Source organism: Elgaria multicarinata, chromosome 4 (genome assembly GCF_023053635.1).
Source record: "Elgaria multicarinata webbii isolate HBS135686 ecotype San Diego chromosome 4, rElgMul1.1.pri, whole genome shotgun sequence".
Lineage (NCBI taxonomy): Eukaryota > Metazoa > Chordata > Lepidosauria > Squamata > Anguidae > Elgaria > Elgaria multicarinata.
Window position 1 is genome coordinate 49,674,735 of NC_086174.1, and position 20,761 is coordinate 49,695,495.

The 20,761-nt window shown below is 43.2% G+C and overlaps 1 protein-coding gene across 1 annotated transcript in view; it reads left to right on the forward strand.

Moving 5' to 3' along the window:
- Positions 1-15,478, forward strand: part of LOC134398162 (zinc finger protein 318-like) — a 35,308-nt gene extending 19,830 nt beyond the window's left edge. Inside the window, exons 7-9 of the mRNA XM_063125409.1 lie at positions 4,545-4,713; positions 12,925-13,044; positions 14,696-15,478. Coding sequence (XP_062981479.1) covers positions 4,545-4,713; positions 12,925-13,044; positions 14,696-15,303 — 897 coding nt within the window. The 3' untranslated portion in view covers positions 15,304-15,478. The remainder of the gene's footprint in view (positions 1-4,544; positions 4,714-12,924; positions 13,045-14,695) is intronic.
- The last annotated feature ends 5,283 nt before the right edge of the window (positions 15,479-20,761 follow it).

Below are 20,761 nucleotides of genomic sequence, written 5' to 3' on the forward strand. Positions count from 1 at the left end.
TTACCTAGTCAAAAGGGGCAGAAAATCCATTCATGCTGTCCATTCGTTAATTTCCAAGAAGCATGTAAATAATTTAAAAGCGCATGTACATCAGTGAATATTAAAGACTGTTACAGTACAAAATTTATCTGTGTAATAATCTCCCCACAAAACGAAGCAGCTACTGGGCATTGCCAAAACATATGTTTAAAAGAAGCATTAGCTGTTTGGCTATACCCACAATTAGCTGAATTGAACAATCCCTTATTAAAAGATGGTGCTGTTGCACCATGTCCTGCTTTGTTGGTCTCTGGTCGACAGCTGGTTGGCCATTGTGTGGACAGAGTGCTGGACTAGATGGACCCTCGTTCTGATCCAGCATCAGGGCACTTCTTAGGTTCTTACAGTTTTTTTAGTCCAAATGGGCTTCCCACTGAAGGCAACTGAACTGAACCCACTCCAGACCAAGGCTTTGGGTATAACTCATGTTTTGGAGACAATGGAGATTTTTTTGTCTTCTGCCAACTGCCCCCCTCCCCCCGAAACCTCTGTGTTTCATTTCTCTGAACCAGTGGGAGGATAGTGGAAGTGGTCCTGACTGACTGACAAGACTATTTTCTAATGCTGGGGCACATTTTACCAGGGGCTCCAGTCACTGTGCTTTGGGGAAGGATTGAGTTCCATCGAGTGTTTCAGTAAAATTCTCGCTGTGTTCCATTTCTCTCAATTCTGTTGTGTAGTTGCTTGGGAACAGGAAGTAATCCTTCTCTCAGACTTTTTCCTGCACAATCTTTCTCTTTGATTTGTCAGTAATTCTGCGCTGTTTGTTTGACTTTGTATAGAATTAGGTAGTGAATGCATTTCCCCTTCCCCAGTTAGGAAAAAAGAATTTTAATTTAGTTTTTTTTCAATTTTTCCACTGTGTTATAACCTATCCCTTACTTCTGTTTTGTTCTTGGTTTCGTTCAGTACATTTGCCGTACATAAGTAACATTATTAGTTATAACTTAAAATATTTTATTTAGTAGTTTTTCTCCTGGAATTTCTTCTGCTTTGTGTGTCTTATGCATGCAGTTCAAGCCAACAGGTTTCTTCTTTCCTTGTTATGAATTTTGAAACATAAATTTGTGATTCCAATTAATCATAATCACGTGTGTGTGTGTCCCCCCCCCCAGCTTTTTGTTTCCTTTGTTGTTCCAATTTAATGAAATTTGAGTTATTTTCTAAATGACAAACCTAAATCTAAATTTCATTCCTTGAGTTTTATTGTGGTTGTGTGTACGCACACACTATCACCCTTGCCGTACCCCACCACTTTTGTTTTGCCAGTTCATGTTCTGTGTGTCTTGTTGTTGTTTTCTTGTGAATATTAACAAAATAGAACAGAAATTACATTGTGAAAATGGGGGGAAATTTTGACTTTTAGAGAGATGTCAATTACAGTTTCATCCATTTTTTGTGCTAAATAGACTTGGAAGGACATGGAAGGATAGGATGATCTTTTCTTTGGATCAATTAGTAGGTCTGGACAATGAGTTTTTGTCATTTTCTGATTTATGTGTTAAATATAATTTATCTACTACGGCTCAATGGCAAAACTTACAATTGCAACACTTGCTGGAATCTAGATTTGGTCCAGCTGCTTTTACAGCTTCAGAGCCGCCATTGTTATTGGAAACATCTATAGTGGCTGAACAGGCGTATCAACCCATGATCCATGTATATAAATATTTGTTATTAGTAAATAAATATGGCAGGAATGAAATAGAGAATTGGAGTGCTCTATCTTGCATAACCAATGGATTTTTTTTAATGTCTTACCTGAAGTTCATCAAAAAACTTTTTCAACTTTATTGGACTTCACAAAGTCTTTTTTAAAATAAGGGCTTGTCTAATTCGCATAATTGTTGAAGATGTAATGCACCTAATGCTTCTTTTATTCATATGTTTTGGCAATGCCCAATAGTAGCCTCCTTTTGGGAGGAGGTCATATATAAGGATAAACTTTGTATTGGAACAGTCTTTAATATTGAATGATGTACATGTCCTCCTAAACTATTTACCGGTTTCTTGCAATGTATGGTCAGCGCAAATGGATTTTTCAAGCCTTTATGGCAGCCAAAAGACTGATATTACAACATTGGAAGAATAAATGTTAACCTCCCATAACGCAGTGAACTGAGGACTTAACAACACTATCAACATTTGAACAGGTGGTATATAGGTGCCACTTGTGAGTAGATAAATATATGGATATTTGGTCTGCCTTCCTTGAAATTTACGCATAATCCCCCCTTTTTAATTTTTTTATAAGAATGTTGTACTTGATGGAACATTGATATTACTATGCATGATGTAATTTCTTGTTCTTTTTTGTTTTTCTTTTCACAATTTGTTTTGTTTTGTTAAATTCACAAAGATTAATGTAGTCTAACATACATTAACCAGTTAAGAGTTGAATACATAGGAAGTAGAGGTAGGCAATGATCACAAGAGTTGACTTGGATTCTGGTTCAGCACTTAGGAAAATGGCCTGATTCGGTTTGTATTGATTTGGGGACCGTCCTCTTGGATTCCAGTACCGAACCATAGTCGAGATTCAGAAATATAGATTCTGTGCCTCCCATTTACTGTCACGGGAAATTTTTAAAAGACTAACTGTTTTTTGTTTGTCAGACATGGATGTAGTTTGCAACCATAATAACCCCTTAGGAGGGGGTTATGCCTGTCAAATTTCAGCAAAACAGATGGAGTGTTCTTTTGCAACACACATTTATTAGAATGCAAGCCTATGCGGCAGGGTTTTGCTATTTTATTGTTTTACTCTGTACAGCACCATGTACACTGATGGTGCTATATAAATAAATAATTTATATTTTGAAAGAGGTTAATTATAACGTTAATGTAGGAAAACTATAGATCTATAAAATGTGAATACTAACAAATTGAGTTGTTAGTGAAACTTAAAAGTAGAAATTATGAAGAAAATCTGTTGTTAAAATTTTAGTTTTGTTAAGATATAAAAAACAATAGTATATAAAATTATTTGCCCAGTATGAACAGACAGGATGTGAGAGAAGGAAAGACGTAAAGCAGGCATCAGGAACCTACAGCTCATGGATTGGATCTGGCCTGCAGAGGTTCACCACCTGTGAGCTGCTTCTTCTGCATGCTCTGCCCCCTTTTCCAGCTCTGTGAAAGAACCCCTCGCCCTAATTGAATGGAGTTAACTCTGATTGGAGTTAAGAGCTAGGATTTCCCAAGAAAAGCAGGCTTTCTTCAGCACAGTGCAAGGAAATTTCACTGTTACCTCCTGTCAGAAATAACAGCAATTTAAAGGCATTAAAACTTTAAATATCCTGCTAGGTTTTGAACATTTTGAATACCTTTAAATTTTAGAATTGAGCTGAAATTTGCACTGGGAGTTCCTTTTGAGTAGATGTACATAGAATTGACCCGGGGCTTGTATGCTTGGTGGGAAAATGACCAAATTGGTACAAATTACATCTGGCCCTGCCTCCTGTGCTTTGGCCCCACAGATTCAGTCCTTGGCCTTGCCCACTGCTGGAATGTGGCCCCTGAGAACCTTCCTAAACTGGAATTCCCTTGCACATTGTAGGGTGGACAGCACACTGGTGCGCAAGGAACCTTTCAGGCAGCCTTGTCTCCCCTTACTGATTTTCTCATTAAAGCGCCACTAATAAGTTTCCAAGGAACCTCAGCATTTCCTGAAATACAATTTTATAGCTACTGGTCTAAACAAATAATGCTCAGAATTCAGACTAAGATGCTTGACAGTGCAATCCTTACATGGCTATTCAGGAATAAGTCTTGTTGAGTTCAATGGGACTTATTCTCACTGTCTATAGGATTGCAGAGCTTGAGACAGCAGAATTTAAATTTTCTGATGATAATGAGTTAACTTTACAATTATTGGAAGATAGTGTTGCTCTTTAGAAAGTGTTAGCAAGAAGCCATCAGAGCTTTAATAAGGAAGTTAGCCTTGCAGTTGCCAAAAAGCACTGATTTTTCTTTGGAAGATGATAGGAAGAATGCACCAAAACTTGTTATAGCAGTTTACAGTTCTGGTGTGGAGACCGATGGGCAGTAGAATCCTTACTGTAAGAGAACTGGGTGGAGGTGGCTGTACCTGGTAACCTTGTGTGTTGGGGAACTCACACCAGGGGGTGGAGGAGAATCTTCAGTTGCCTTGTGCACTGGATTTGTGTCCTGGCAAGGGGAACACAGCAGCACAAAAAACCCTGTCCCAAAATCTGCTGCCTGACTAGTTCCCATCCTGGGCCAGCCTGCAGAGTGCTTTAGCAGGCTTACACACAACCCTTCCCCCAACTAACCAGATTACCACAGGCCCTTCAGGCCTAATAACTCAGGGTCCACAGACCCAACAGGGGCATACAAAATGTTAAACACTGTGAGTTCACAGGTACACAGAGTGGAAAGTAATTTTTCTTCTCAAGACTAAAATCAGCACAGCTTTTGAACTGCAAGACACCAATGACCAGGACATGATGGCCAAGCTTGACAGTGTTTTTAATTTACTCCAGGTGAGTGATGGGGCCCCAGCTAAGGGTTTCCCCAGTGTGATGACCCTGACTCCAAACCAGAACACCATACAGGACACCGGACAACCCTTGGGACCCAACCCAGGAGGAATGCAAGCTACAGCAGCTAGATCAGGAGTGCAGAGCGTACCTGGACCACCTTACACAGCAGGTATGTTGGGTAGGGTCAGCATCAGCTGATTGGGTCCCATGTCTGACTAACCACAAGCATTGTTTTCAGCAGCCCGGGGGGCAGGCCAGCGCAACAGGGATGGGGCCATCCATGTGGGAAGCCAGCTCAGACATTCCTTCCCAGCAGTTTGGGGTGGGGGAGGCCCTGGTGTTCCCAGTGCAGCCCATATTCTGACATATCTCACCTGTCTGCTAAGGAGATGATCTGGGAAGGGGAATACATTTTACCCAAGAAATGGAGCAATATAAACAGCCCAAGGCCGAGAAATAATTGAACAGTTGGTTGTCTGGGCCCATCATCTGTATGGGTGCACTGACAGAGGTTGAGCTGGTACCAGCCATGAACAAATAATTTGACATAATTCTAAGGGCTTATTTCTCACAGTCTTGGTCATATTGGTTCTAGTTTGACAAACAATTCAGGATAAGAGTGACCTCTACCCCTACTCTGAAATGGGACTTTAAACACAGTGAGCTGTGATCTGACATGCAGTTAGCCACCAACAGAAGGACATTGGCCATGTCCTGATATCCATCAACGTGAAGCCAAAAAGTTAGCAGTGGCCCAACTACGTCACGTATTTAACATCCTGAGCAAGTGCTACCAAACACATTGCAAGTATGAGGATAAATGTACTAATGGGGTGGGGTGGGTGGAACACGCAAGGCAATGGCCACCTCAGATCTGCGCTCCAACCCTCACTGGAGACAAAACGGCTGTGCAAAATGTAAGGACTTGGCAATGGAGGTAGCTAAAAATAGAGGTAGAGTGGGGGATGTCCCAAGGATTGCAAACAACTTAGATGCTGGAAGCAATTACAGAAACACTACAAAAATGCAGGGAAGAGATCATGTCTAAGTTGACAGCAACTATTAAATCTCTGGAAGAAAAAAATGGATGAAACCATCTCTTAAAATTACAGGAATAGCCGACATGGCGAATGCAGCACTAGAAGAGTGTGTAAAGCGTGCGAAATAAATCCAGAGACTATTCCTCACTACGGAAGAGATGCAGTTAAAGCTAGAAGATTTGAAAATCAGAAATAGTTGCCAAAATCTACATGTACATGGGTCTCATAATTGGAAGAAGGAGTGGACATAGCAGCATTTATGATGAATTGCTAATGGAGCATATTCTAGATCTACGACGACAAGATAAATATAAGAAAAGCTCGTAGAGCCCTGGGCCTGAAGCCATGTGAAAATGCAAATCCCAGGGAAATGGTGATGAGCTTTGCTAGATTTTCCCTCAAAGAGACAATGATCTAAAAATAATGTGTGTTGCAGTCAATCAGATACAAAGAGAATCCAGTAATGAACTTTCAGGATATTTACCCAGAAACATTTAAGAAAGCAGCGAGCCTTCTGCCTATATACACAGAAATCTAAGAGGAATTAGCATTAAATATCAGCGAGGATTCCTATTTTACCTTGTGGTTAGTCATGAAGTCACCACACAAACAGAGGCAAAGAAGCAACTCTCCTGGCTGAAGTTGGAAATTCCAGAAACCGCTCCATTAGGTGCTGAGGAGGAGAAAGGTGGGCAGCCTGAAGATAGCATAGTGTGAAAAACAGCAGAAGTGAAAACAAGGTGCAAGCAAAAGCTGATGGGGAGGAAAAAAGAGACCTGCAATCAGAGGGCAGTATCCAGTGAAGCTGTTCTGCCAGTTGTGTTGTGCTCGTAGGATCCACCACTTGCACAACAGAGCTTTTGCACTTCTAAAATAACTGCAGAAACACTCGTTTCTATATTGTTATCGGACAGCGGAACTCCCTACTGATCTGCCCCATTCCAGAAAGAAGCATTTCTGTTGGTTTAGGGTTATTTTCAAAACTGCAAAAGCCCCATCGTGCAAGTGGTAGGTCTCGTGAGACACAGACACAGTTGTGTGCTACCCAAAAGGGAGGAGGCTGAGATCAGGATCCCTGAGCCTACACCCAAAATGACTTGCTGAGGTCTAGGCCATGCATGTTGGACTCAGGAGTTTTGTCAAAATATTACAATATTAAATGTTGGATGTATGGCACTTAGAATTGTTGTAACGATGGAGTGACTGTGAAATAAAGTTGAGAAACACAGAAATGATGGTGAGGAGATGAGTGGATATTATGATTTCTAATTGTTGGGGTGTCCTTTCCTCAAAGTTCAGCCAAGAACAGGCACATTGTTATCGAGCATCTGCTCTCACCAAGTTTCTTTTTCCTAGTTGGCTGTGCAAATGCAAGTTTGAATTAATGTGTTTGTTTGATTTGGGTTGTATAGTTTTATGCAACAAAATTTGAAGATGTTCAAGATGCAAAATATGCAGCAGGGAAATGTATCTTTACAGTGCAGTTAAGGATGATTTGAAGGAAATCACACTTAATGTGAAGGGGCTGGGTACGCTAGCTAAGAAGCAGGGGGTTTCAAATTACATCAGTAAGGGTACAGCTGAGATAACGTGATGATCCATCACCACTCTACCCAAAGGGCAATTCAGTCAATGATGCTATTCACCAAGCACTCTGTTCTGTTAGATTCCTTCATTTCATTCCTATACTACCCAATAGCCAAAGCTCTCTGAGCAGTTTGCAACAATAATCCCCCAAAATATAATATAACATTTTAGAGATACAAACATATGTACAGATATATACATCTTTCAATGCAGCAGTAGCCATGGTGTGGTCTGTTGGTAAGGGTGCATTGCTGGCAAAATGCAACATTAAGTTGGCCTTTAGGCTCCTGCCAGTGCACCCAAGTGCTTTTGACATACTGGGGTTTATGTTCAAGGAGACATTCTATTTCAATATAGCCACACAAATTGGGTGCTCCAGCTCATGTTTCGTCTTCCTAACATTTAGCATGTTCTTAAAGCTGTGTCTGCAACCGTGTGACTGCCCATTATCTGAATTAATTTTTTGTTTTAGGGCAGTTGAGAGACCAGTGATTGTGCCAACACACTGATAGTCCACGTAAGAATGTAAGTGCCATGCTGGATCAGACCAAGGGTCCATCTAGTCCAGCACTCTGCTCACACAGTGGCCAACCAGGGACTTGCAACGCAGGACATGGTGCAACAGCACCCTCTCCGATGTTCCCCAGCAACTGGTGCATATAGGCTTACTGCCTCGGATACTGAAAGTAGCGCATAGCTATCAGGACTAGTAGCAACAAATGAGCTGATGAACTAAGGGTAGCCATAGCTGTGTGAAAAACAGAGGACACTATTGCCAGGTTAACTTCCCTGGGCATAGAATTAGAATAGATAGGATCCACAAATTACCACAAGGCAAGCTCTACATGCTGTGAAACAGTGTAGGAAAACAACAGTAAAGGACTTCCAAATGCTGGTGGAACACCTAAACTTTGTCGTAGTAGGTAGGGCATTTTGCTTATGCATACGTGATGCCACCATAATGCATGAATGAAAGGAAGACTTTGATGCAAGGAACTGTGTCCTGGCTAGATACAATCGTGTCTCATTCTAGAAGGAGGCCGAGGAGGGAAGTGATGTGCTGAGCCATGGGTGACCAGGGATTTAACATTCTTGAAGTTCTTCTCCATTCTAGTCACAGTATACATATGGAGATGGGGGCTTAGCGACAGAACAGTGTTATTTTGGTTGCTGTACATGTGATAAATCAATCCCAGTCTTGCAAGTCAACAAGAGTAATGAAGTTGGTCAGGAACTTCATCCTGGTATGCATGGAATGCAGCATCCTTCTCATGGCTAGCACAAGCAAGATTTAACAATGATATAGTGGACATGCTATCTCTGGAGACTCACATAATTTCAATGTAGGTACCTTGGGAGCTATAGAACATTGGCAAATAGGAGTGCACAGGACCATTGATTTACCTTTGGCTCTGTCCACATGTGGCATATGTGGAAGGGCCATTATTTCTCCACAAGAAAGGACTAGCCCTGATGGTATCATTTAACACAGGTCTTCAGATGGGGAATAGCCACAATCGGACTGACCCCCTGGAGAATTTGTTCCTCAGTCTTTCTGGATTGATGCAGTGACTGCTGCTGCTGCATCAGCTGGCATGGGAGAGTTTGAAATAAAGCTATAGAAGAGGGGCAGATGAAAGCAGAGTGCACCGTATGTCATCAGCCAGGGCTTCACCCTAAAGGGGTGTTGCCTTGGAGAAACACTAACTAGTTTCTTTGTTTCAGAGTCCCTACCATTGCGTGTTTGGATCTGCGGCCACAACATCCCTTTCTGGGCACAGAAGCATGCACTCATGACTGATCTGGGCGAGTCACTTGGTATCAGCCACCTAGTCACAGTCAGGTGGTTCAGTAAACATGACATGGAATGGGATGCGATGATGCCCTACCTCTCCGAATTGGCTGTGAAAGAGCTGCCACCTCAAATGCTGGTCATTCACGTGGGTGAGAATGACCTGGCTAAGATAACCAGCACGGAGCTGATCTCCAGTGTTATTCGGGACTTCCATCAGATAAAGACTTTGTTCCCTGATGTCATGATTGTTTGGGTTGAGATGATCCCAAGACGGTTTTGGAGCTCAGCCACACACAGGGCAAGGAAGGAGGCAAACTATGCCATAAGCCGGGCATTTTCCCAGTTGGGAGGCCATACCATTAGGCAACCACTCATGCATGGTTATGCAGCTCATTTGTTTCAAAAAGATGGAGTCCATCTTTCCCACACAGGATGTAATCAATATTTAAAGAATTTGGTCAAGGGGATTACAATCATCATAAACCAGGCTGTTGGGGACCTGAAGGGAGCAGAGCAAAGCTGACCCCTTCCAGTGGTAGTTGGGACAGTGATGGGGGTGGTGAGAAAGAAAGTGCTCCCGCCCTAGTAACTAAGAGATAGGAGGGTTTCTCCTGGCTAGTGGACAGGGCAGTGCAACAAGGACCAGCCAGCTGATCTTAGCAATGGTTGGAGATGGCACCTGCACATAGCTTAATCTGTCTCCTAAGAGGGTTGGGAGTTGTACTACAGGCTTTAGGCTCCAGAGTGAACATGGCACTTGGAGAGCAGAGTATAGGGACCAGTTCCGTATAGTTAAATAAATGTGATCGTCCCAGTTGACATCATTCTGTGATACTAAGTAGTGGTTGCAGCAGTATTTCATCCAGCTTCTGACTGAGGCTGGGCAGCATGAGAGGAGGCCTTATATAGGCTCCTCCCCAAAGTTCTATGATAGGGCCAAAATTTTGGGCCTTGTGAGATTTGGCCAAATCTCATACCCTGGTCTCCGCGATAGTCAGGAATCCCCTAGTCATCCCCAAGACCTGCTTCCTGAGAGGCTACAAGCCACTGCACCTCTCTGGGGCTTGCCGCAATCTTCCCCCTTTTGGTGACAGTGCAACAGACCAGAAAGCAAGCTAATAATGCAATTATGTACAATCTACTTGGGAGAGAGACTGCAAAACAAAATAGGCTTAATATGCCTAACCATCTTTCCCTTTACCTGGCTTATCAAACCCTCAATGCCATATTTTCCTCTACCTATAATTACCATTGTAGCCAAAAAATGCTATTTCCTAGGCATCTTATTCAAAAGAGCAACCCCAGAGAGAGAGAGAGAGAGAGAGAGAGAGAGAGAGCAAACTCAATTACAACAAACGGGTCACAAAGCAACAGTTAAAAACAGTAATTCTATAATTAATGGGAAAAGACCACCTCACACACAGAGTCCCCAAATAAAAAAAGTAGATAAAACTGGGAGGAAGCTTATATCAATGTACCACACTCCCCCTTTCCCACCTCTCATATGGATCTCTAGTTATCTTTACTCTAAACAAAGAGGTTACAAGAATATTGTCCCGTGAGCTCTGTCACAAATACCGTTCTTGGTCTGCCACCACCATTCCTTTGGTGTCATCCTCTTTGGAGTTGACCCACCACCCATGGTGGGCCTGAAACCCACTGTGTCTTTCTTCCTTCCCCCCCAACACTTCTCCATAGTTAGTTACAAATACACACTCTTGTTAGGGAGACCCCTACAGTCAGAGATGTGTGCTTTCCAAACATTTTTTTATATACACTTGCTCCATGGTGCATTTGCTAGGTTTTATTTAGCACCTTATTTTTCTCCTAGATATTGTTTCATCTCTGCTCACAAGTAATTATTCTGCGTTAACTTCGTTTTCATGTATAACCCTCTTCAGACAGACACACTTTCTATGTGTCTAAATGTACATAATGAATGGTTAGCTTGTATATTGACTTTTAAATGCCTGTTGTCATTTAACATTGCCAAATAGCACTTTCATTCTAATGTCTTTCGAATGCGTTAAATAAAACAATTATTTTCAAACCTCTTGTCTATGACTTCCATAATTTTTAAGGGGACAGCTTTTTCAGCAGTGCCCAATGTTCAGTGTTAAAAGATCCCTGTAGCTGTCAACATTGCACATCTCAGTGTGCAAACCTCAGTGGTAGAAAACCCAAAATAGGGCACCAGTTGAGTACTGTCCAAAAAAAAAAAAATGCTGAAAAGCATAAAACTGCACAAAAATACAGAAAAACAATATAATAGGTGACAAAAACAGGTGATAAGCAAATCGATACTAATAAAAATGATGTAATACAACCTGACAAAATACATAATAAGCAAAGCTGACTAATTGTAATACAAGGTAGTTAACAAAGGCACACAAAAACACGTTAATGGAAATTTATACAACCATAAACTAACAAAGCATGAATGATATTAAACAAATCTAGTGTGGTATAGTGGCTAAAATGTTGGACTGGGAGTCAGGAGATGCGAGTTCTATTATAATGTTCTATTATTCATGTTCTAATACTACGTGCAGTTTTAATCTCCTTTAAGAGTAGCTGTTTTTAAACTTGAATATAGGGATTGGAAGTAGTAGGCACAAATTTGGAATGGGCAAAAAGATGAGATAGTAGGATTGATATCCATTTCAAATCCATATTTATGTCCTCCAAAAACATCATGGGGGTCTTATTGATGCTCAGACCCCTGGGAATTCTCTGGGATTTGTAATAATCCATGAGAGTAGTAGTATGAAAATCCAATTTGACCAGCTTTTCATCAGAAATTTAAAATGAGACCAATCATAACTGATACATGTAACCACATCAGTGAATAAAGAAGTAAACAATCCGGGCAATATCTGCATCCCAGCCGGGTGCCTTTATAGCAGCCAACAATATTTTAGGGTCCTGAGTGACGGCACCTGGACTTGGCACTTGCGCAGCTGACCCAACAGGTCATCCTTGAAGGGCCAGCCCTGCTGTTGCTAGACCCCGCCTGGGCCTTTGGGTCTCCTGTTGCCTTGGGTGCAGCGCTTTGCCCGGCCAAGCAGACTTAGGCCCAAATTCAAGACCCTTCTGAGATAGCTCTCAAGAGGACAAATTAACAAGTAAATCTTTTTTCATCCTCTGCAGCAGGGACAGCATGAGGAAAAATGACATCTTGAAGGGCATGGCATTCACATTCTCATGCCTCTCTGGGATCTTTCATCCCCCAGTGTACCTGTGGAAATCTCCTGTCTCACTAGCGACTAAATTCTGGGGGAACATGAGAGTTCCTTTATATTATTTTGAAAACGCTCATTGGAGATCCAGTTATATATCTTGGACTCTGCATAGTCCCTTTCATCCCCTGAAAATGTCTTGATTTTCATATACTTAATTTCAATCTGAAATGAAGTAAGTTCTTTTTCCATTGCCTGATGTTTATTAGCAAATTTTTCCTCTGAAAATTGTTCCTTAAGTTGGGTATCCAAGGTTGTTTATATGTACTAACTGTGGCTGACTCCTTTTGTCCCCGCTCATTAAGTAATAACATTGGCTTATTGCCATCTTCGGGCCTACCTGGCCTTGGTTGAGGTTTGCAACATTTAGTGGGACTATGCCGGAGTTGGGTGTGGCCCTCATTTTGGATCCCTCCCCCTTGTTTTCCCTGCTTCCCTGGCCCTCTCTTTTATTGCAGGCCTGGGGCACTGGAGGCCATTTGACATTTTTAAGTTCTTCCAAAGGCTAGACATTTTTGCCCAAGCAGTGTAGTTGAGATGCCACCCAAAAAATGGTGTGGTTGGCAAGAAGGGTAGGGGCAGGGCACAGTGTCCCCTTCAGCTCATCAGATGATGACGGCCCTGACATTGCCCAGGTCTTGAAGCACATTGCTGCGCTTGAGGATGGCAATGTCCTACAGGCAGGCACTCTTCTAATAGGGCTTGGGTTGCCGTTTCAGATCAAGTGGCTGCTTTGGACGTGGATAGGCCAGCGTGCGGTGCATTGCCCATGGTCCCAGAAGACGGGTCAACACATCAGGAGTCCATGGCACTCTCGATTCCAAGTAACCCTGCTCAGAGTGAGTACAATGCAACATGTACACCAGGTTGGCCAAGTTGACCTCCACTCAGGCCTTGGGACTCACCTATTTGGGGCATGGGACATGCTTGACCTTTTTCCCCAGCATGTTGGTTTGGAAGAGGTGAGAGCTCCCAACAGGAGTCTCTGGTGGCAGCATGACTGCCATGTGGCAGCCTATTATTATTATTATTTATTGCATGTTTATACCGCCCAACAGCTGAAGCTCCTTGGGCGGTTCACAAAAACTAAAACCATTCAAAGTATAAAACAAACAGTATAAAAACCTTATATAAAATACACATTAAAAACTGATTAAAAACATACCATACTTAGGTCAGTACCCCTGCAGCTGGCTTAATACACCCGGCAGTGGCCTTAGCATTGAAAGGAATCAGAGACTTGTAGAGATTTGTCTGACATTTTTGGAAGTCTTTCCCATTGTGGTGGCCACCTTTCTTTGGGCCAAGCTCTTATCCAATGCCACAGTTCATTTTCGGTGTGATAATCTAGCCAGCATTCATGTAGTGACTTCTTTATCATCAAAGAATCTTCACGTAATGGGACTGGTTAGGCCCAGGACTTCCTGTTGCCTTCAATTCAATCTCACCTTCCCCCCCCCCCCCCGCCACATCCATGGCCTAGATAATGGAATCACCAATGCCTTGTTGCGCAGCCAGATGTCCAGATTTTGAGTGTTGACCCCTATCACCAGGAAGCACCCAGATCCAATGCCCAGTGTGCTTTGGGATCTTGGAGAGGTGAGGTGGTAGAAGCCATAATGCAGTCTATGCCACCCTCCCAGCACGTGAGCATCCTATGAAAGAGCACGTACGGAGTTCAGCATTTTCAGGGTGGGGCAAACGCTCCCAATCCCATGGCCCACTCCAGCCAAACATTTGATGGAGTTCTGAGTGGACTTACACCGCAGGGGGCTATCCACAAGAACCTTGCGAAGTAAGCTCACTGGTTTACCTTTTGCAGCCAAGTTGAATGGGTTTGCAGAAAGCACAGCAGATTTTTTGCATTCATAAGATGCAGGAGAGGTGGGCTAGGTTTGCCCCCACCCTTACCAGAAAGGCGCTATGCTATTACTCCTACAATATTAGTGGAATTGAGGGAGCGCTGAGCAGTGGTCTGCCTCTCCATGTATGAACAAACCCTGTTTTATGTGGCTGCACTCACCACCTTATTTGGCACCTTTAAAATTGGGGAGGTCCTGGCCGGTTCCAAATCTGATAGATCCGGTAGGGCTTTTCAATTCTCAGATGTTCAGCTCACTGTGGTGGTCCATACTCGACCAAAGGCATTGAGGCTCTCTAGTAACTCTAGCTGTGGCCTTGCATATGATTAGCTCTCCCTGGAGGGAACCTGGGATTCTGTCACAGGGATTGGCAGCCCTTTAGCCAAAACTAGTTTTGGACAATAGCCAAAAGGGCTCTTCAGGCATTGGGCCTGGGCGATTATCAATTTGGGACCCATTCCTTTAGGATTGGGTCCACCTCAGCCACTGTAACAGTGGTGCTAGGCTTTTTCAGTGTTCATGCCATAGGGAGATGGTGAGCTGGGGCCTTTAAAGTGTACTTTCATAAGTGAAGGTGACGGGAGTTGTTTGGTTTGTTTCAGTGTTAACAGTTGTGTTCTTTTGGCAGAGCGGTGGGGACCAGAGCCCGTGAAGGTCGTCATTTGCGGACACAGCTTGGTATTCTGGGCCAGCCACAGAGCAACTCAAGCAGCTGTTGGCACGCAGTTGGGGCTCAGTCAGTTTGCCTCCATCCAGTGGGTTGGTAGGCGACACATGATGTGGGGGCGTCTCCTTGATACGTTGTTCCACTCTGGTGTGGTTTGTGCCCCACCACAGTTGTTGGTGCTCCACCTGGGGGGGAATGATATGGGGGTTGTGAAGGGGAAGGCCCTGATTGTACAGGTTCAGGAAGATTTCAAAGTCATTTGGAGCCAATGGCCGGACACTTGCATTATATGGTCCAACATCCTTCCTCGGCGCCAATGGCGTGAGGGAGGGGATGTCCGTTGTTTAAATAGGGCAGTGAAGAAAGTGAATAGGGAAATTCGTCTGACTTTAAAGGATCAGCAGGGCTCTGTGATCTTCCATCCTGCAATTTTACCATCCAGAGAGGAGCTTTACAGGGCAGATGGTGTTCACCTGTCCAATGAAGGTAACGACATTTTCCTGCAGGATCTGCAAGTGGGCCTGCGGGATTTTATCCTTGGCAAGTGGGGGGAGGGTGCCAAAGCCTAGGCCTAACACCCTCCATTGGTGGTTTTTGCAGGCATTTTAGGACATTTGAACAGATTTGGTGAGAACTCAGTGGCACCTTTGCAACGATTGGCAAATTCGGAGGCCTGCTCCTCAAGGGCTGTGTGGCTCTTGAGTCAGGATACAGCTTGCTTTTGGTAACCTTCCTGTCTCACTTACTCGGGAGCTTTGCGGCACTGGGCAGGTGTGACACCGGATTGTCCCACACACACTTACACCGAAGTGTAGCTTAAGAAAGGGGCCGGATTTTACCTGACTGCTGGCTTAGCGGACTACTTGCCTGTAGAAAGGACTTAAGAGATTCCCACTGCAGATCCAGGGAGGATTGAATTACTCATGTTAAATAAAAACGCCGTACTTTATCCCACGCTCTGGTGTCTGTGTCTTTATTTCCTCGGTTCCTTTTCCGTCCGCGAGCATGTGTGTCTGGCATGTGTGTGTGAGGCGTGGGTGGGGCAAAGACTATAAAGGTGAGCCCCACTTGAAGCATGGCCTCTTTTGCTTTCTGGCTTCCACCCTCCCTCCCTGTAACCAGTATGGGATTAGACAGTCGCTCCCTTTGGGAGGGCTGAGTAGGAATTTTAGTGGCCTCTGATTGGCATTTGTGTACAGGTTTTTCACCTACTCTAGACTGGAATTAATTGTTAGTAGGGAGTCGGTAAATAGGGTGATTTGGTGCACGCAGGGTTGTGCAGGAATTTTAGGATATTAGAATAGGATTGGTGAGCATTCACTAGCACGTTTATGGTGACTGACAAGTTCGGAGGCTTGATCCTCAGGCTGCGTGGCCCTCGAGTCAGGATATGGCTTGCCTTTGGGTGTCCTTCCTGTCGCACCCACTCGTAGCTGTGTGGCACCAGGCGGGTGTGACCCAGGGTGGTCTCCCCACATTTACACTGACGTGTAGTTAAGAAAAGGCCAGATTTTACTCAGCTCCTGGCTTTGGAAGAGTGGCTCGCCCATCTAGTCTTGTAGAATAGATTCCTGCACTTTCACATGCAGATCCAGTGTGTGGGTGTGAATTACCTTGATTAATAACTGGCAAATAGAGGGAGAAAACGTGGAGGCAGTGACAGACTTTGTATTTCTGGGCGCAAAGATTACTGCAGACGCTGACTGCAGCCAGGAAATCAGAAGACGTTTACTTCTTGGGAGGAGAGCAATGACAAATCTTGATAAAATAGTTAAGAGCAGAGACACCACACTGACAACAAAGGTCCGCATAGTTAAAGCAATGGTATTCCCCGTAGTAACCTATGGCTGCGAGAGCTGGACCATAAGGAAAGCTGAGCGAAGGAAGATAGATGCTTTTGAACTGTGGTGTTGGAGGAAAATGCTGAGAGTGCCTTGGACAGAAAGAAGATCAAACCAGTCCATACTCCAGGAAATAAAGCCAGACTGCTCACTTGACGGAATGGTATTAAAGGCAAAACTGAAGTACTTTGGCCACATAATGAGAAGACAGGATACCCTGGAGAAGAGGCTGATGCTAGGGAAAGTGGAAGGCAAAAGGAAGAGGGGCCGACCAAGGGCAAGATGGATGGATGATATTCTGGAGGTGACAGACTTGACCTTGGGGGAGCTAGGGGTGGCGTCAGCCGACAGAAAGCTCTGGCGTGGGCTGGTCCATGAAGTCACGAAGAGTCGGAAGCGACTGAACGAATAAACAACAACAACAACAAAGTTTATCCCAAGCTCTGGTGTCCTTGTCTTTATTCCCTCAGTTCCTTCTCTGTCCGGAAGTTTTGAATGTCGTCTCACCTAGACCTATACACAAAAGCTCAGATTGACTCACTCTTCAGGCTTTCTTTTTACTGTGGTAATATTCTGTTTTATATTTTTGTATATATAAAAATACCCACACACACACATACACACTTATATTTTTAAACTGAAATAATATTTTTTTAAAAGGTAGACCACACAAGGTTGACACAAGATTTTACACCAAGGAGCACTGTGTATAGGTGTTTCTGCGCAAATGCTAGAAGCCTCTGAGCCAAAATGGGGGAATTGGAGTGCTTGGTTTTAAAGGAGAACTTGGACATAGAGGGCATTACAGAAACCTGGTGGAATGGAGAGAACCAGTGGGATATGGTCATCTCTGGATATAAAGGAAGGACAGGGAAGGGCATACTGGGAGTAGTGTTATTCTGTATGTCAAAGAAAGCATAGTATCAAGTAGACTAGAACATTGAAATGAGTCTGACTCTTCCACAGAAGTGCTGTGGGTGACAATACAGGGCCCCAAAACTAATTTAGTGTTAAGAACATGCCATCATCCCCCAGACCATAATGCTCAGGATGACCTTGAGATGGAACATGAAATCAGGGAGGCCTCCAAATGAGGAAGCGTTATAATAATGGGTGACTTCAATTATCCACACATAGCAAACTGGGCATATTTATCTTCATGTCTAAAAGATGGATGATCTAAAAAAGGTAGCATTGGAGACTCTGGGGGAGAGAGATAGGTTGACCATTTTTTCCATATTGCTAGGATAAGGCGTGTGAATGGATTGGAGATTTGTTTGACGATGGTCCAGGAAGTTTTTAGGAAGGGGAGAGCTGGAATTGTGGGTTGTTGGGATATCGTTTCTATTTGTACCCAGGGAATACTAGTCTCACAGTTGATTATTTTGACTAGCTGCCTAAGCTGGAAGGCCTCAAAGTACATCAGTAAATTGGGCATTCCTAGGCCTCCTTTTGTGCGTTTCCTATATAACGTCCTTATTTATACGGGAACGTTTGCCGTGATTGACAAAGCGGTCTAGTGTAGCTTGCCATTTGGAGAAGGACTTAGGAGGGATATTTATAGGTAAGGCCTGATAAAGGAATAATATTTTGGGCAATAAAGACATTTTTATTGCGGCTATTCTGCCAAGATATGTGAGTTTTAGTTGGCTCCATTTAGTAAGGTCATGGAGGATCTGATTAGACAGTTTCCCAAAATTTCTTTTAAGCAGCTGCAGTGGGTCTTTTGTAATAGTCACTCCTAGGTAGCGAAACCCCCCATAGCATGGTTTGAAGCCTGTTTGGACACACAGAGAATTTGTAGTCTCTAGGGGAGTGTTCAGTGTCATAAGAATTGATTTTTCTTTATTAATTTCGAGACCTGAGACTTTTTTAAAGGCTTCTAGCTCACATAGTAGCTGAGATAGGCCTCTAGAAGCGTTGCGGAGCATAAGAAGCATGTCATCAGCATAAAGATTTATTTTATGTTCTGCTCCCTGGATGTATATGCCCTTTATATCTTTGTTGGTTCTTATTTTGGAGGCAAGACTTTCTATTATTATAGCAAAAAGGAGGGGAGATAATGGGCATCCCTGTTTGGTACCTCGAGAGAGTCGTATGGGACGAGAGTCAAGCCCATTGACCCCTACTGAAGCGATGGAAGTAGAATAGAGCTGGTTTATGATATTCTTGAACTTAGAGCCGAAGGCCATGGCTTCTAAGAGTTCTTTTAGGAAGCACCACTCAACGTGATCAAAGGCTTTGAAAGCGTCGAGAGAGATAAGTGTTGCTGGTTGTTTGGTCGTGTGGCAATATTGAACTATATTAATGACTCTTCGTATTGAGTCAGCTGCACTGCGTCTTGGTATAAAACCGGTTTGATCTGGATTGATATAGGAAGCTATAAATGTGTTGAGTCTTGCAACCAAGACTGCTGTAAAAAGTTTGGCGTCTACGTTTATCAAGGCAATAAGACTCCATTTTTATTGGATCTCTGCCTTGCTTGGGGACCACCACTATTTTAGAGATCTTCCAAGACTCTGGAATCTGGCTACCCTCCTGGATTGCTACGAATAAACGGTGCAGCCAGGGGATGAGTTGCTCTCTAAAAGCCATGTAGAATTCTGCACTAAAGCCGTCAGGACCGGGGCTTTTCCCCTTTTTTAAGTTTTTAATTGCTTCATTGATTTCTTCTACTGAGAAAGGGCTATCCAGGTAAGCCCTATGTTCTGTTGAAAGTTTATTAAGAGGTATCTGGTCTATATAAGATGCAATATCTGATATAGTAGGTGCATCTGAGTTGTATAAGGAGGCATAGAATTTTGCAAATTCTTCTGTTGTATCCTCTCTATCTGGGTATAGCTTGCCTGAGACTGAGCGGATTTCCTTGATCTGGGCCTTGTTTTTCTTTTTAGATAGCGCATGGGCCAATAGCTTGGAAGACTGGTTGCCAAATTCATAGTAGGTGGCCCTGACCCTAGTGAGTTTGATGTGGATAGCTTCAGTCTCTAGTTGGTTAAACTCATGGTGTTTTAATTGAAGTTTATCATATATCTCTTGTTTAGGGGAGATCTTTAAATCTGACTCCAGTCTCTTTATTTCTTCTCTAAGACTCTTCCTCGTAGTGTCCCTGGCTTTACAAAGACGGCCCTGCTCACTCAGGCAATGTCCCCGGAGGGTCGCCTTCATTGCGTCCCATATTAAGCGAGGTCCAGCATCGACTATGTCGTTATCCATGAAATAATTTTGTATACTTTTTAATGTTCATTGTTTTTAACTTTTGTAAACCGCCCAGAGAGCTTCGGCTATGGGGCGGTATATAAATTAAATAAATAAATACATAAAATAAACATGTCCCTAAGCTCAGCCTCTGTACCAGAGGCCCGGAAGATGACCAATGTAACACCAGTTTTTAAAAAGGGATGTAGGTGGGATTGGGGAATTAAAGGCCAGTTAGCTTAATGTCTGGTTGAAAGCATTATTAAAGACAAAACTAGAAAGCGTATAAAAGGGCATGTCCTGCTGAAAAAGAATCAACATGGCTTCTGCAAAGCCTGTCTCACTAATCTTTTAGAGTTCTTTGAGAATGTCACTAAAAATGTAGACGGTGATCTGGTGGACATTGTTTACTTGAACTTCCAAAAGGCTTTTGATAAAGTCCCTCATCAAAGACTCCTGAGCAAACTTAGCAATCATGGAATAAGAGGAGAGATCATCTTATGGAGAGTAAGAATAAATAGTAAATTTTCCCAATGGAGGGAAGTAAATAGTGGGTCCAACAGAGATCTGTATTGGGACCAATTCTTTTCAATTTGGTCATAGATGACCTGGAATTAGGAGTGAGCAGTGAAGTGGCCAAGTTTGCCAAAAACAACTAATTATTTAAGGTGGTTAAAACAAAAAGGGATTGTGAGGAGTTCCAAAAAGATCTCTCCAAGCTGGGAGAGTGGGCATCTACTGTAAATGGCAGGTGCAGTTCAGAATAAACAAGTGTAAAGTGCTGCACATTGGGATAAAACATCCCAACTTCAGGTATAACCTGATGGGACCTGAACTGGCAGTTACCGAACAAGAAAGAGATCTTGGGGTTGTGGTGGACTGTTAGATGAAAATGTCAATCCAGTATGCAACTGCTGTAAAGAAGGCAAACTCCATGTTAGGCATTATTAGAAAAGGAATTAAAAATAAAACCGCCAGTATCATACTG